The sequence below is a fragment of the Histoplasma capsulatum genome, genomic scaffold (genome assembly GCF_000149585.1).
Source record: "Histoplasma capsulatum NAm1 scaffold_1 genomic scaffold, whole genome shotgun sequence".
NCBI lineage: Eukaryota > Fungi > Ascomycota > Eurotiomycetes > Onygenales > Ajellomycetaceae > Histoplasma > Histoplasma mississippiense.
This window is the reverse complement of record NW_001813982.1, coordinates 5,080,467-5,095,354: the sequence shown is the minus strand read 5'-3', so window position 1 is coordinate 5,095,354 and position 14,888 is coordinate 5,080,467. Positions and strand designations below refer to the sequence as shown.

The following is a 14,888-nucleotide window of genomic DNA, read 5'->3' as shown; positions in this document are numbered from 1 at the left end:
AAACAAGAATTCTATTACAAGTTTATAATCATAAAAACCACAATGAATCAGAACAAATATATCAGTATTTTTGCAACAAATATTCACATCAAATTTCAGAGAAATAATAGCACAATACACAAATCAATGCTCAGTCTGTCAAATCACTGTTTTTCAACATTATCAATCCTTCAGAGAACTCCATATGATACAATTTTTTCATTAATTATTTACATCTCTATCAATGAATTTCATCCCAGATCTACCAGAATCGGACGAATATAACATGCTGTTAACTGTCATAAACAAGTTTTTCAAATACATTTATTTAATCTCAAAATGCAAATAAGATTTTATAAAACAATATATCATTCAATTTTTTAATATGATTGTGTGATTCTGAAGTCTTCTCAGACAGATAATAATCAACTCTAATCATTGTTTTTTAAATGCCTTTTGAAAGGAGTTGTTTTAAAAAATTAAGATTAATCTTTCTCTTACTGCAGTCTATCATCTCAACACAAACAATCAAGCTGAATGCATCAATCGAACCGTTGAAACAGTTTTATGATCATTATTTATCAAACGGGTCATGATCTCTTGAAATAATCTTTTATTAAAGATAAAATTCAATCTCAATACAGTCACTTTTCAAGCAACAGATCATATCATCTTTATTGTTCTTTACAATGTTAATTCTACATATACTTTTTCTACTCAGAATTCAACACACTTATTTTCCACTAATGATTTTATAAATACCTGTCTACAAATACAACAGCAAGTCAAGGACACACTTGCTATGATTTAAACAAAGATGTTTAATTATTTTGATATCAATCATCAATCAATACAATTATCTAGACAAATTTATTTACAAATTGTTTATAAAGAATATCATAACTACACACTCTTAGAGCAATCCATATTACACTCAATCTGCATCAATTCATTTTACATTTTTGAGAAACTCAGCATTATAGCATATCACCTGGACCTGCCCTCTAGATTTAGGGATATCCATCCCATTATATCATTAATACATCTTGAGCTCTTCATACCAGACACCTTTGGCTGACCGCTCTCCACTGAGTCAGACCACATTCTCAACGGCTATCAGTACTGGAAAGTAGAGCAGATCATTGAGAACTGAATACAAGATCATACTCATCAATTAAAAGTATGATGGACTCACAGTGAAGAGACATGGGAAGAATGAAATGTTCTTCTATAGGACTGCCTCCAAATGGTATGACAATACAATAATATGAAACATAGATTGCGTCGCGAATTTTACTAGATTGTTTTGCTTTACATCAAATTGTTTGCATCAAATTATCTATTTTTACCACAAATCTGTATCCCTTATTCATGTATTTAGATATTGAGGACAATATCTTTTTCAAAACAGCAGCAGATGTTACACATTACACATTCTTAATACATGTTTGCGTGTAGTTCCCATCATGCCTGCGTAGTCCTCGGAACGCCCACTTTTTCCTCTTTTATATTCTCATTCTCCCCATCCTAGCTAGCTAGCTCTTAGAATGCAACTTAGTTCGATACCTTCACACGTGCCATCTAACATATTGTGTTGCTCTCGGTTAGATAGTTAACAATCACACAACCAGCATTATCCTCCTACAGGCTGGCTGGTCAGCTGACCTCACACGTGGAAACCATGAATTGTGCGACCATGGAATTTGTGGGATGCCTTGGATTGGGTTCATGGCCCACGGGATGTTCGTCCCTGGGTGGAAGTGGAAAATTGAACAATCCTGCGGTTGGTTGGACCTAGATGATCTCAAGTTGTCATTGCGCTTGGTCTGGCATCATGCGACTTTCCACCCTCCGCATGCGCTGCACGCACCCTTCCAAGGCATCTTTCCTGGCCTGTCGCTCTGTTTTCCTCGCTCCCCACTGACAATTCCCATTGATAATCCCCATTGAGAATGCTTTTGTTGTGGCTGAATTGTTGTATCTTTACCGGAACTTAAAAATGAAGTTCGCCAAGTACGTCATGGGTATTCAGGACCGTTGTTCTTTCTGGTTTCAGTTACAATGAACTGATTGTTTATCAAAGGGAGCTCGAAGAGGATTTGGTACCTGAGTGGAGGGCTAAGTACTTGAATTATAAGGTGCGCATGGGTTTTTATCAGGGTCAAATATCCTGAGTGCGACCTCCTTGTATCACTGTTTCCAACACCATTCCTAACGCAGGCATTGCCTTCTAGGCTGGCAAAAAGAAGGTGAAGGCAATATCGAGAGCACTTCGCCATGCTGAGCAGCAATCTCCTTCTGCCCATCGTAGACGTCTCAGCCATATCTTCCGCCATGAGGACCGTCCCACTGTCGATTTTCTTCCGCCACGTTCCGGCTTTCGTCAAGGGTCTGCTGCCCGAGGACCGAAATCTTTTACTCCCTTCCAACGGCCCGATTCTGCCCTACAAGACTTATCTCGTGGAAAATTTGGGGCTACTCTCGATGTTGGCATCCAGGGACGACAGCCACTGAGCCCTCTAGGGCCCCGGTGTAATGAGCCGACTGACGATGACGGAAACATTATAGCCCCCGCCCCACAGCGTGTACCAGCTTCAATCCTTCCCTCTCTGGAACTTCCAGACCCTGCCTTGGACATGGAAGACCCTCATTTCCGTCCTGGAACTCTAACCCGGAGGATACCGTGTGGCGACGTGGATGGAGCCCAAGCCTTAAACACTGCTGGGGAAGCTGGTAACGGAACAATGGAATTGATAAATCCTCATAGCCAAAATTCTACCTCCAGCTATCCCCGGGGAACGATCGATATAGTCCAGCCAAGTCGCCATTCAGTTCCGAGTCGAGTACTCAGTAGCCCAAAAGCTCTGTTGAAGAAGCTGTTTACTTCAAGGACACATGGTGACCATTCAACAATTCGTGGGCCTGTTGATGCATATATGGCGCTTAGGCATAGAGAATCGGAATTTTTTACTTTCATGGAGAAGGAGTTAGCAAAAATTGAATCATTTTATCATTTCAAAGAGAAAGAGGCCACTGAGCGGCTGGGAGTGTTACGAGCCCAGCTTCATCTTATGAGAGATACTAGAGTTGGCGAGCTAATGGCCAATAAGCGGAATGCAGAGGCTAATACCCGGCTCAATGTGGTTTCCGAGTCGGATGTTGGTGTTTCCGCGCGGAAATGGGGGGTTCCTCTAGGAAATAAGCTGGGTAGAGCAAGGTCTAGAAAAACTTCAGAAGCCATGGAGCAACTTGCAACTCCCTCGGGCCCGCTGCCTATGTGTTCCTACCCTTATGAGCAACGAGACTTCGTCCGCCGAGAAGATCTAAATGACGTTTCATATCGCTCTGCCAAAAGGAAACTGAAAGTTGCCTTGATAGAATTTTATCGTGGTCTGGAGCTCCTCAAGGCCTATGCTGACCTAAACCGAAAAGCGTTTCGCAAAATGAATAAAAAGTACGACAAGGTTACCGCCGCACGCCCTGCTGGTCACTACGTTTCAGAGAAGGTCAACAAGGCATGGTTTGTCCAAAGCGAGGTTGTTGAAAATCACATGGTGTCCGTCGAGGACCTTTACGCGCGCTATTTTGAGAGAGGCAATCGTAAGGTTGCCATTCGGAAACTTCGTAGCAAGACCTCAAGAACCTACGATTATTCTTCAAATGCCTTTCGCAATGGCTTGATGTTCTCAGGAGGCGTCATTCTTGGCGTTCAGGGTTTGACATATGCAGTGCACCTGTTGTTCCATGGGGATCCTCAAGTCCGCCTTTACACCGCTTACTTACTCCAGGTTTGTTGAGTTGTTGCTGCTATTACCGTTTATGGTTTGCTAATTTTCTAAATTCAGATCTACGGCGGTTATTTCCTCGCTCTCTTCCATTTTCTTCTTTTTTGTATGGATTGTAAAATTTGGGGTGCCAGCAAAATCAATTATGCCTTCGTTTTTGAATTTGATACTCGTCATGTACTGGATTGGCGTGAACTGTTGGAGGTAACCTATCAATACATAAAATATTTTTATCCATTCACTGGCTAACCGACAGTGCAGGTACCCTGTCTTTTTGTCCTATTACTTGGGATAATTCTATTTTTAAACTTCCGCTTGGTGAATAGCTTATACATTTACTGGCCTATTCTTCTGATAGGCATCACCCTGCTCATTTTGTTTATTCCCATACCTTTATTCTATCATCGAAGTAGAAGATGGTGGGCATATTCAAATGTAAGCAACACTGATGCTCATCTCGCCCCTTTCGCCTATTCCAACTGTAATTATTCTAATGTTGCGCAGTGGCGCCTTTTACTGGCGGGTTTCTATCCTGTCGAGTTTCGAGACTTTTTCCTGGGTGATATGTACTGCTCCCAAGTATATGCTATGAGTGTAAGTAATTCCTCAATAAAAGAACGTCGAGGCAAGAAGCTAACAGCATCGAAGAATATTGCATTATTCTTCTGTCTGTATAGCAAGGGATGGGATAACGCGCCAAGGTGCAATTCCTCACACTCACGAGTGATGGGCTTCCTCTCGACAGTTCCATCTATCTGGCGCTCCTTCCAATGTCTCCGACGATATTTCGATACTAGAAATGTTTTCCCCCACATTGCAAATCTAGGAAAATACTCTTTTTCAATCCTCTACTACATGACCCTTAGCCTATACCGAATTCAGAGAGTGGACCAGCCTCGGGCCATCTTCATAACCTGTGCTTCTATTAACTCGGTCTATGCCTCCATTTGGGATCTTGCCATGGACTGGAGTCTATGTAACCCCTATTCCAAGAACCGCTTCCTTCGGGATTCTCTAGCCTTCCACAGTCACTGGGTGTATTACTTAGCGATGGCCATTGATCCAATTCTCCGTTTCAACTGGATATTATACGCCATTTCCCCCCATGGTTATCAGCACTCGGCCATCCTGAGTTTCTTCCTCGCGTTCTCCGAAGTATGCCGAAGGGGAATGTGGTCGATTTTCCGCGTCGAGAACGAGCACTGTACGAACGTCTCACGGTTCCGGGCTTCACGCGATGTCCCGCTTCCCTACGAAATCCCATCCCAAGCCAGGATCTCAGTTGGGCGATTGGAAGAGCAAAATTTCCTCACACCGCAACTGAGTTTTCTGAGCAGTTCCCAAGCCGCGACAGATGGCGATGAGCAGAATCAACCGGGCCCAAGTCCACAACGCAGGATGCCAAGTTCACTGGAAATCCCACGGACACTGTCTCGCGTAGGGACCATGCTTGCAACGGCGCATGCGCAAGATTTTGAACGCAGAAAGCAGCCAGGGATCCTGGAAAATAGTTCCCAAGGCGACCATCCGACTTCACGACGCGACAAAGAAAATAGTAGTACCGATGAAGAAGGAGTGGATGTGGAATATGACGAAGGGGAACATGATGAGGAATATGACTTTTGAGATATTGAACGCATATTTATGAGGTCATTTTCTTTCGTTCTTGCTTTTTGCTTTTCTCTATCTCTTTTAAACTTTTGAATATTCTCATCCCTTCCAAAAAAGACGATGTTTGATGCTATATATTTACATTTATAGATAGATATTTCTTACATAAAAATACACCCAAGTTAACACAAGAACATAATTTCTCGCGAGGCAGCTAGTTTGACTGCCCTTGTCTAACTCTGCTGATATGCCTCTCATTTTTTTCCCCCCTTCTCAATCAATTCATTTTTATGGTATAGATAGTGCTAGAGGTATATTCCAGCTAATACTCATTATATTACAAAATAACTGTTGTACAAGTATATACGACCTTATAATAGATCTGACCATTTCATTTTATGAAAGGAGAAGTCTGAGAGTCTGATGTAAGTGTCGATCTATCGCTGTAATTATGATTTAAATATGGATCTGTAACTGGATCACGCGAGGTGCCCGGTTTAACTACCCGATCAAAAAGGTTAACACACAATAACAGCCACTGCTGTTATCGGAGCATATTAATACGGTATATAAAGTTAGGTATTCCTTGAGATACCTAGGCCTTCCGGCCCTCGCAGCATGACAATCCTATTCAGTATTTTTAAAGTTGATGGTAAAGAGTTGGGTAGGAAAGGTTTAAGATTATATAAAGATTAGTTAGTTATAACTAGTTAACTAGTTAGTTAACTAGTTAGTTATCGTTAACTAGCTAACTAATGATAGATAAACTTAAAATTTAATCCCCTTTGGTATCTAAAAGAACACTTTCTTTTTTGAAAGCAGTTTTGGTCATGATTTTTGATTGATATTCTGATCTGAATAACGTTCCGGAAGGGGATAATCGAATTCGCTCGCCTGTTCGGTATCAACGATGGCTAACGTAGCTTCTAAAGGTTAAATCTTGACTTGTCAAGTTAGACATGCTGAATGCTAAACCTGGGGATGCGGCTGCAGGGAGCAGAAGTATCTTCTTTACATTTTTACTCTGTATACCGCGAGACAGCACCAAAACTTGGAAATACACCAAACCATCGACATGCCTTGGTCACCTGGAGTGGTTGGTAAGGCAGGGCGTGTGTGGCTTCCAAGTTTCCTACTCCTCAGCGGAGGAGGCAGGATGTGGGTTCGCGACAAAGCGCTCATATCTGATCGCGCACTTCACTTCCTCGAGCACCCCAGCACAAAAACGACAAATGGTGTGCGTGTACCTATGTCTCAGGTGCTGTACAGAATACTCCGTAGCATAAACGAAGCCGCTGGACTGTAGCATCGGGGTGGCTGGACGGAACTTTGACCACGCACTCCTAGCCACCAACTTCCTACCTGCTACCAGTCACTAACATCGCTGGCTGAACCTGCTGCGACGGTGTTGCCCAATGATAAACGATGTTGTGCCGTTGAGATGACGCTTGTCCTCTACTAGTGCCATCCCATGTTCCCCGCTATTACCAGAGGGAGAACACTTCAACCAACGAGTCCTGCACGCAAACTGAGTGTTTGGATGAACATCTGGCGAAGAATCACGCTGGTTGCCTCGTCGTATCTCTTCGCCCCAGCAATATCCACGCGAAATTACCACTGCCGCCTACCTGCTCACCGATAGCGCGCTGATTTCGCCGTGTCGTCAGGACCGTGACGTGACCGCGGGACCACTGATGGGCCCTCAGTTGGTATCGTGATTGAACGACTACTTCTCCTGTATGAGAGTCTTTATTTCGTGCCCTGTGTCCTGACTGCCGAATACGACCTGTTTATGTGCGTTTACTCGTCGTTCAAATCTCCCAATATCATCTTTCGACTTTTTCTGGCTGCATAATGTTCAATAACCGGCCCACACATTTGGAGCCAAATATCTGCGAACGCACTCAAGCGCTCTACATACAACATTTCCAGTCTTCATTATCGGGAAAATCTGTGGCGCTTGAACCTGTACCTTTCCGACTTCTTGAACAAGGGCCGTAATATCCATCATGACGCCCACCCGTCTTGAGGAACTGGATGTTTTCGATGATCACCCTTCATTAACCGCCTCCCTCGAGGACTTCGAGGACTCCTCACGCCCTTCGCCCCTCCTCGACCTCCCCTCTCAGCACTCCGGGTTCCAGTCCGAAACCATAAATGATCATGATCCGGAAACAGATATTGACTCTAGTGCTGGTGACCCATGGTCTCCGCCAGGATACCAACAACGGAGGTATATTTTGCAACAGCAACACTTTCCACCAACAACGGGCAGTGCTTGGTACCGACATCAACCATATCTGCGCGACAAGCCATATTTTGGACCGCCATATGATTTCAGCCCATTGCGGTCGAGAGAAGTTAGCCCCCAATATGAGGATGCCCTGGAGAAACCCATCGGCTCTGGAGGAGATGACCCCGCCGACCTGACAATACCCGCAAATATACCATTGCCCATGGGTGCTGATTCACCGCAGAAGGGCAGGTCGCCTAGTCCCGCACCGTCAATAAAGCTCGAAGAAAAAACCAGGGTGGAGGAAGAAACCAATACTAATAATATAAAGGACACACTTGAACTGTTGCCGGAGGAGCTTGCGCCGGATTATTTTACAAATTGTAGTATATTTTCAATTTTTCCCCATCCATTTTAAACTATTTTTTCGTTCCCATAAGCTCCGGCATGTCCTTTCTCTCGTTCGGGAGCTAACATTTCGTAGATATCCGTTTCGCGGTGCGCGCGGAAGTTCAACATCGGGAACCTTTTGCTGCAATTTTCTGCTATGTCAGCCAAAGAATTAACTCTATGACTAAAAGCCGCACAAACACCGTGTTATCATTTCTCATAGGCATTATATCCTTCTTGATCATTCGTGCATTTATGCTTCCCCCTATCCCCCTCCCTGTTCCCGATCTCGTCAAACTTTCCGGCCTCGCACGATCTTTCGAGCCACTAATATACTACTCTGAAAATGGGGTACAGCAAATCGGCGCTTTGCAAGAAACTGGAGTCGCTGTCTGGGATTTGGGTGAATCTGTGCGTGCTACAAATATGACAAGCGCCCCGATAATCGTACGCCAGCTCGACGAGCTCTCCGAATCTCTCAAGACCCTCTCTCTAGAACTCACCCGCTTCTTCGCCAATATCGACGCTGACATCGACTCCATACTAATCGTCATGGACTGGGCGAAGCGTGAGCTGGCGGCCCTCTCATCACAGCCCGCCAACTCCCTCCCTTCCATCTTCTTTGACAACTTTCACTCCATCCTCTGGCGCCTCGGCGCTCTTGAAACTGCCACAACAACATTACCAGACGGCAGTAAATCTCCCCTTCCTTCCCCTAGCCGCCTAGGCTCTCTCATTACTACTATGTTCGGTACTACACGTTCTCAACGCACCCACCGCACCCTCACCCATACCTTCACCGAATTCCTCGCCGTTCTTGAGGAGTCGATAAACAGCGAACTGACTCATTCTGCTGCCCTCTTCGCTCTCTTCGAGTCCATAGACCGCCAGTTCTTGAACCTGCAGCGCACAGTTGTACGCGAGTCAGATGCGCAGGAACGTGCAGAGGGCGAGATGCTCTCATCACTGTGGACGCGCGTGCTTGGCCCCAACGCTGCCGCGCTGCGAAAGTATGAAAAGAACCGCCAGTTACTGTCATCTGTGCGGCAGCGGACGGTTGCCAATAAACATCTGCTAATGGACCATCGCGGGAAGCTGTTGACCCTCAAAGTGAACCTGGAGACATTGAGGAGGAAGTTGGTTAGTCAGCTGGTCAGAAGAAATGGTTCGGCTAGTTTTGAGCTATTAGGGGCTAGTAGTCGATGTAGTAGTGGAGGTGATTGGGAGTGCGTCGGGAGAGGGATTGGGAGTGGTGCGCAGGGTTCGGTAGAGTTATTGGTTGAAGGCCAGATCAAAGGTCTTGAAGGTGCTTATGAGTATTTAAAGTCGGTGAGGGAGAGACAGAAGGCGAAGTTAATGGAAATGGTCTACGGGGCGGGAAGTCGAAAGACCGTCACTGGATCTGGGCTTGGATTGTTGGATGGGATTTCCGGGGGGGGCCCGTTGGGATCTGACGCTGGAGCTGGAGCTGGAGCTGGAGCTGGAGCAGGACCTGGCGGCGGAGGGACATGATGACCCTCTGAACAAATTTTTAGCAATTTGCGATGCCATTTAATCAGTGTACTCTTTCCTACTTTGGTTCACTCTTTTGGCTTTATTTGTATTTATTTTAAATTTTTAGGTTGAGCGCACGAGTGTTTGAGGGGTTAGTATTTCTTTAGGCTGGTTCAGCGAAACGAACTGCAGGAATTGATAGTGAAGTATATTTGTATCTTCCTAGTCAATAATCAGTTTCTCTGTGAATGTTGTGTCTTCAGATTGAGAGACATTGATTTTTGATGTGTATTAAATTTCAATATTTGAAAACATTGTGAGATTTGTGTTTCTATAGAAAAATCCTGCAAATCTGAAACGAAATATTAAATTAAGAAAATTTTTAAAAAACAATACCGAAAAAATGTGAGGGTTAATAACAGTGTGAAGAATGAATAGCAGAAGATAGTAGACAATGTATATTAATAATAATAATAATAATAGTAGTAGTAGTAGTAGTAGTAGTAGTAGTAGTAGTAGTAGTAGTAGTAGTAGTGAAATGGAAATTGAAATTTGCATGCTTTTGACAGTGTGAGAACAGGGCAGCTTAATCATTCAGTAGAAAACTGCAAGATCAATTCATACAATATTTAACAATCTATCTTGAATAATATAAAAAAGAAGTGTATAAAAGAAAAGATAAAGAACAAAATGTTATATATATATAACTAAAAATATAAAAAATCATTTGTGTAAATAATCATTTTGTATATAAATGTGTTGTTGTAATGCACTCGTTTATTATTAACTGCCTCGACAACACCTCAGTCATCTGGGGCATACGGGGCAGTGCAGCAGCCTCCTCAAACTGGGCCTACAACCGCTGCCATGAGCTCCTCAGACAGCACAATGTCGGCCTGAAGTGGGCTCCTGGGCATATGGGGATAGAGGGCAATGAGGAAGCAGACCGCTTGGCTAAGCGGGCAGTCTCATCCACTGCAGCCCCAGCCTATGGTCTCGAGGCCACACCCACAGTCAGTGGGGTCCGCACAGTGGCCAAGCAGCTCAGCCAAGAGGCAAGGCAAAAGTGGTGGAGTGGAGCCTGTGGCAAGCTCTCTGACTGGTACCGGGGCTGGAGTTTCAGCAGGCCGACTGTGGAATACCAAGTGAAGGCCCCTCCGGAGCTCACCATGCCACGGCATGCCCTTCACCGCTGGCTCGCACTCCGCTCCTCTCATGGGGACTTCTCCTGGTACCACAGGCGTTTCCAGCATGCAGATGCGAGGCTCACCTGTGTCTGTGGACACAACAAGAGCCCAGAACATTTGGTGCTCTGTCGACACTCACAGAGGCACTTTCTTCACTGGCCCAAGAGGCCAGCAGCACGGCCACACAACCGGGCGACAGCTGTTGCCTATCTAGGGTCTCTGACCCCTACAGACTTTGTAGAACTGCTGGACCGCACGCAGTTCTACACACGGTACTGCACAAGGTAACGCAGCCGGCTGGCTGCAAACCATCTGACAACCCCCGCAGCAGTTCCACGAGGCCGGCCTGCTGAGTACACCCACGGTAGCTAGTGCAACTGCCAGAGACATCACAGTCTATGCAGACAGTACAGATAGCACAACTAGGCTCATCTGTCTCAATTAGCTGTGGTGTAATCAGTACAGTCTACGTGTCTGACTCAGCTGATATGGTTTTGACTGCCGGCATTGTATCTACGCGTGCTCTGCTTTGTTTTCCTCTCGTTTGCCCTTGTCTCTATCGGCTCAAATGCTTCTTCTTCCTTCTTTTCTTTGCTCTCTCTGTCATTCTCTGCTCTTTTCCTGTCACAACCTTCTTCAGTGCTCTCTCCTTCATTATTTATCTTGTCTGTCTTTCTTCTGATGTTAGAAGCACAGACAGCTTTCTGATCAACTGAGAGAGGTATCCCTCTCTGCTCACTATAAAGCCTTCCAGGCACGGCAGCGGCGGTCCCCTCAGGGAACCACACTATAGCCCCACCATGAATGGCCATACGTCGGGCCAGAAGTGGATGCGCAGCTCAGAAAAATCCTTTGCAATGGGCTGAGTCTTCTCAAGAGTTGCCACCTGGATTCTGTTTTCTCTCTCTCTCTGTGTACATAGAAATCTCTCCAGCGTAGCACGTCTCCATGCCCTTCGGGAGGCTTCTGAAACACGGGCGCTGCCCGTGTTTTCTCCGGGACGTTAAACCTATACATACATACATACATACATAGTGATAGAGATGTATATTTTGTAATTCTCTTCACTGATATTTGTTGCTTCTGATTCAGTGGTAGTATGAGTACAGCAGATGTTGTGGGTAAAGGTTATGATTATTATTCAACAAATTATTTCTTAAAGACTGAGTGATTAGAAACTGTGAGAGGTGATGACAGTGTGAAAAGTGAATAATAGAAGATAGTATATAATGTAATGAAAGATAATAGTAATAATAATTATAGTAGTAGTGTTGTTGTAATTGTAGCTAATCACTAAGGAGGAAAAGAAAGAGAAAGAAGATGTGCGAAATACATACATTCATATATATATACATATAAAAACAGCAGCGAGAGTATAATGGAAAGAGGTAAGAATAAACAAAGATATAAACAAAGATAATTTGCGGAGCGAGCGTAGTGCGTGAAGCACTATATAGGCTTTTCATGCCAGAAAATTTCCTCTTTCGGTCATCCGGATTAGGAAAGCATTCTCGCGCTCTGATTGGCTGAATCCCTGCGCTCTGATTGGTCAATGAGAAGTTACGCTCACGTGATGCCATGTGACCGCCCGCGTTGCTGCAACGGCCGGTATAGAAAGGCTTGAGCAAAATAAACAAGCAATTACAGCTTCATTCATTCTATTCTATTTCAAGGCTTTTTTTACTGTATTTGTATAAATAGCAATCTGAGCTTTTTTATTCCTGCTTGCTATATTTTAAAAGATTATAATAAATCTAATCATAATTTACAGCTCTTAAAGAAGAATTTGTGAATGATTTATAAAAATTTCTTTCATCTTACATTGAAATCTATATACAGCTTTCCTCAGTTCATATGTATGTATGTATGTATAGATTTAACATTCTGAAGAAAATACAGACAGCATTTATGTTTCAGAAGCTTTTTGAAGAGTATGAAAACATGCTACATTGAAGAGATTTTTATGTACACAGAGAAAGAGAGAAAACAGAATTCAGATAGCAATTCTTAAAAAGATTCAGCTCATTGCAAATGATTTTTTCAAGCTGCACATTCATTTTTGATCTGATGTATGGCTATTCATAGTGGGGCTATAATGTGGTTCTCTGAAAAGACCGCCGCCGCTGTATATAAAAGGCTTTATAGTGAGTAGAGAGGAATACCTCTCTCAGTTGATCAGAAAGCTGTCTGTGCTTCTAACATCAGAACAATGACAAATAAAATAAATGAAAGAAAAAGATAGAAAATGTGTGTTTTGAAATGAAAAGAATAAAAAAAAGAGATGAAGGAAAGACTGTGTTATCTGTAATATCTTGTAGTCATATGATATGGCACAGACCCAGAGAAAGAGAGGAGAGAGCACTGAAGAAGATTGTGAAAGAAAAGAAGTAGAGAATGACAGAGAGAGTAAAGAAAAGAAGAAAGAAAAAGCATTTGAGCTGATAAAAACAAGAGCAAATAAAAGAAAAACAAAGCAAAGTGTATGTAAATACAATGTTAGAAGTCAAAAATATATCAGCTGAGTCAGACACATAAACTGTATTGATTACATCACAGTTAAATGAAACAGATAAATCTAATTATGCTATTTGTATTGTCTGCATAGATTGTCTTGTCCCTCAGTTCATATAATTAAATGATTAAATGTAAATATCTTTGTTTTATAAATGCTGCTCTGAATTCATACAGTTTTTTCAATATATCATATTAATAACTTTATTATAGTATTGAAATTTCTATATCATATCAAGAAAGCTCTTTCTTACAGTTTTATATTTCAACTCTTTTCAGCATATCAATATCTGAAGAAATTTATATTTAGATACTTTTCAATCACTACAGTTGCAATCTGCAGCTTTTGCTGTGGTTATATTACTGATTTTAGAACTTTAAAACATTTAAACAGTGCTGCTTCACTTCTTTCAGAATCTTCTCACGCTGTCTCTGAAACACTCACAGAACAGTCACAAATATCAGTAATTTTAATATTTCTAACTCTGAAATCATCTGAAATTTCAAATGATAGTGATTTTGTTGAATTTTTTTCTTTATAAGAAAGTGATTCTGTAAGTAGAGAACTGAAGTTTCATCTTTCATCATCTTTATAATAATACTCAATAGTTTCACTTTAATATTTGCAGTCAATCAGATCTTCTTTAAATTGTCAATAAACTCTCTTTCAATCACTGAAATCATCTGATTTTCATTATTATGAAGTATACACATCAGACCCTCCTTCACTTGCAACAGTTTATAAAAAGCAAAATGTAATTCATTGAAGTCATCAGATAATTTAATATCATGACAAGGTTTCATCTGTTACATTCATATTATCATTCTTACACAGAGTTCAAAAACAGTTACAGAATATTAATGAAACAATTGAATGTTTCTCATTCACTGCAATTTCATCTCTACTACTCAGTGATGAATTCATCTTTCAAATGTTATTACAGATTCAGTTTTATCATTTAATCAATTCTTTCAATTTTTCATTCATTTCACTCAGTTTTCAATGACATGCATCTCTTAGTTATTTAAAGAGTTTAATGAGTGATTTATCAATTGATACTGATCTTCATTTATGTTTGTATTTGAAATTCCCCACTTCATTTACTATGAAGAATCTTGTGAATTCAGATCTTTTTTTAGTGTTTAACAGCTTTACTCTTCTCAAAAACTTAGCATTGACATCAACTGACTGACAATATATTCAAAACTTTCATAAAGCTTTCAAAAATAAGGTTATGAAAATCTGCAGTCACTGTCAATGTTAATGATTTAATATGAAATTGAAAAACAACATTTGTGTGCACTGTATTACAATTGATAAAAATTGATAAATAAATGAATTGTTTTTCTTTTCTGTAGATAACAATCTGAACTCTGATCAAATTCTCAACCTTTCTTATATAAACCAGGTTGAGGAAATGCTTATTACTCAGGTTTATATATTTGTGAAAATTTATCAGATTTATAATCAACAATACAAGTATAAAAATCATATTGTCAATTTTTTTCAAAACATTGACTGCATTTACAATAGTCTTCTGCTGCTGTTTAAAGATTTTGATATCATTATTTTGCAGCTCTTAAATATATTTACTGATTTCTACCTTTTCCATCAATTTTATTGTAATTTCATTGTTTGAAAGACTGTTGTTAAATAATGACTAGCTTTTCTTTGAGTTAATCATTCTGATTATTTCA

The 14,888-nt window shown here is 41.7% G+C and overlaps 3 protein-coding genes across 3 annotated transcripts; all 3 read left to right on the top strand.

Annotated features, from left to right (window-relative positions):
* Positions 1–1,978: 1,978 nt before the first annotated feature.
* HCAG_01436 (predicted protein) lies at positions 1,979–5,390 on the top strand (the record flags this gene model as incomplete). Its single annotated transcript, XM_001544339.1, has 6 exons — positions 1,979–1,992; positions 2,063–2,117; positions 2,214–3,767; positions 3,825–3,968; positions 4,123–4,199; positions 4,442–5,390. 6 exons carry the CDS (start codon positions 1,979–1,981, stop codon positions 5,388–5,390), a joined length of 2,793 nt encoding a protein of 930 aa, XP_001544389.1.
* Positions 5,391–7,384: 1,994 nt separating this feature from the next.
* On the top strand, positions 7,385–9,510 carry HCAG_01435 (conserved hypothetical protein; the record flags this gene model as incomplete). Its single annotated transcript, XM_001544338.1, has 2 exons — positions 7,385–7,994; positions 8,093–9,510. 2 exons carry the CDS (start codon positions 7,385–7,387, stop codon positions 9,508–9,510), a joined length of 2,028 nt encoding a protein of 675 aa, XP_001544388.1.
* A 749-nt stretch (positions 9,511–10,259) lies between these two features.
* On the top strand, positions 10,260–12,937 carry HCAG_01434 (predicted protein; the record flags this gene model as incomplete). Its single annotated transcript, XM_001544337.1, has 6 exons — positions 10,260–10,963; positions 11,943–11,955; positions 12,045–12,067; positions 12,519–12,539; positions 12,765–12,823; positions 12,912–12,937. The coding sequence occupies 6 exons, from the start codon at positions 10,260–10,262 to the stop codon at positions 12,935–12,937; spliced, it is 846 nt and encodes a 281-aa protein (XP_001544387.1).
* Positions 12,938–14,888: the final 1,951 nt, after the last annotated feature.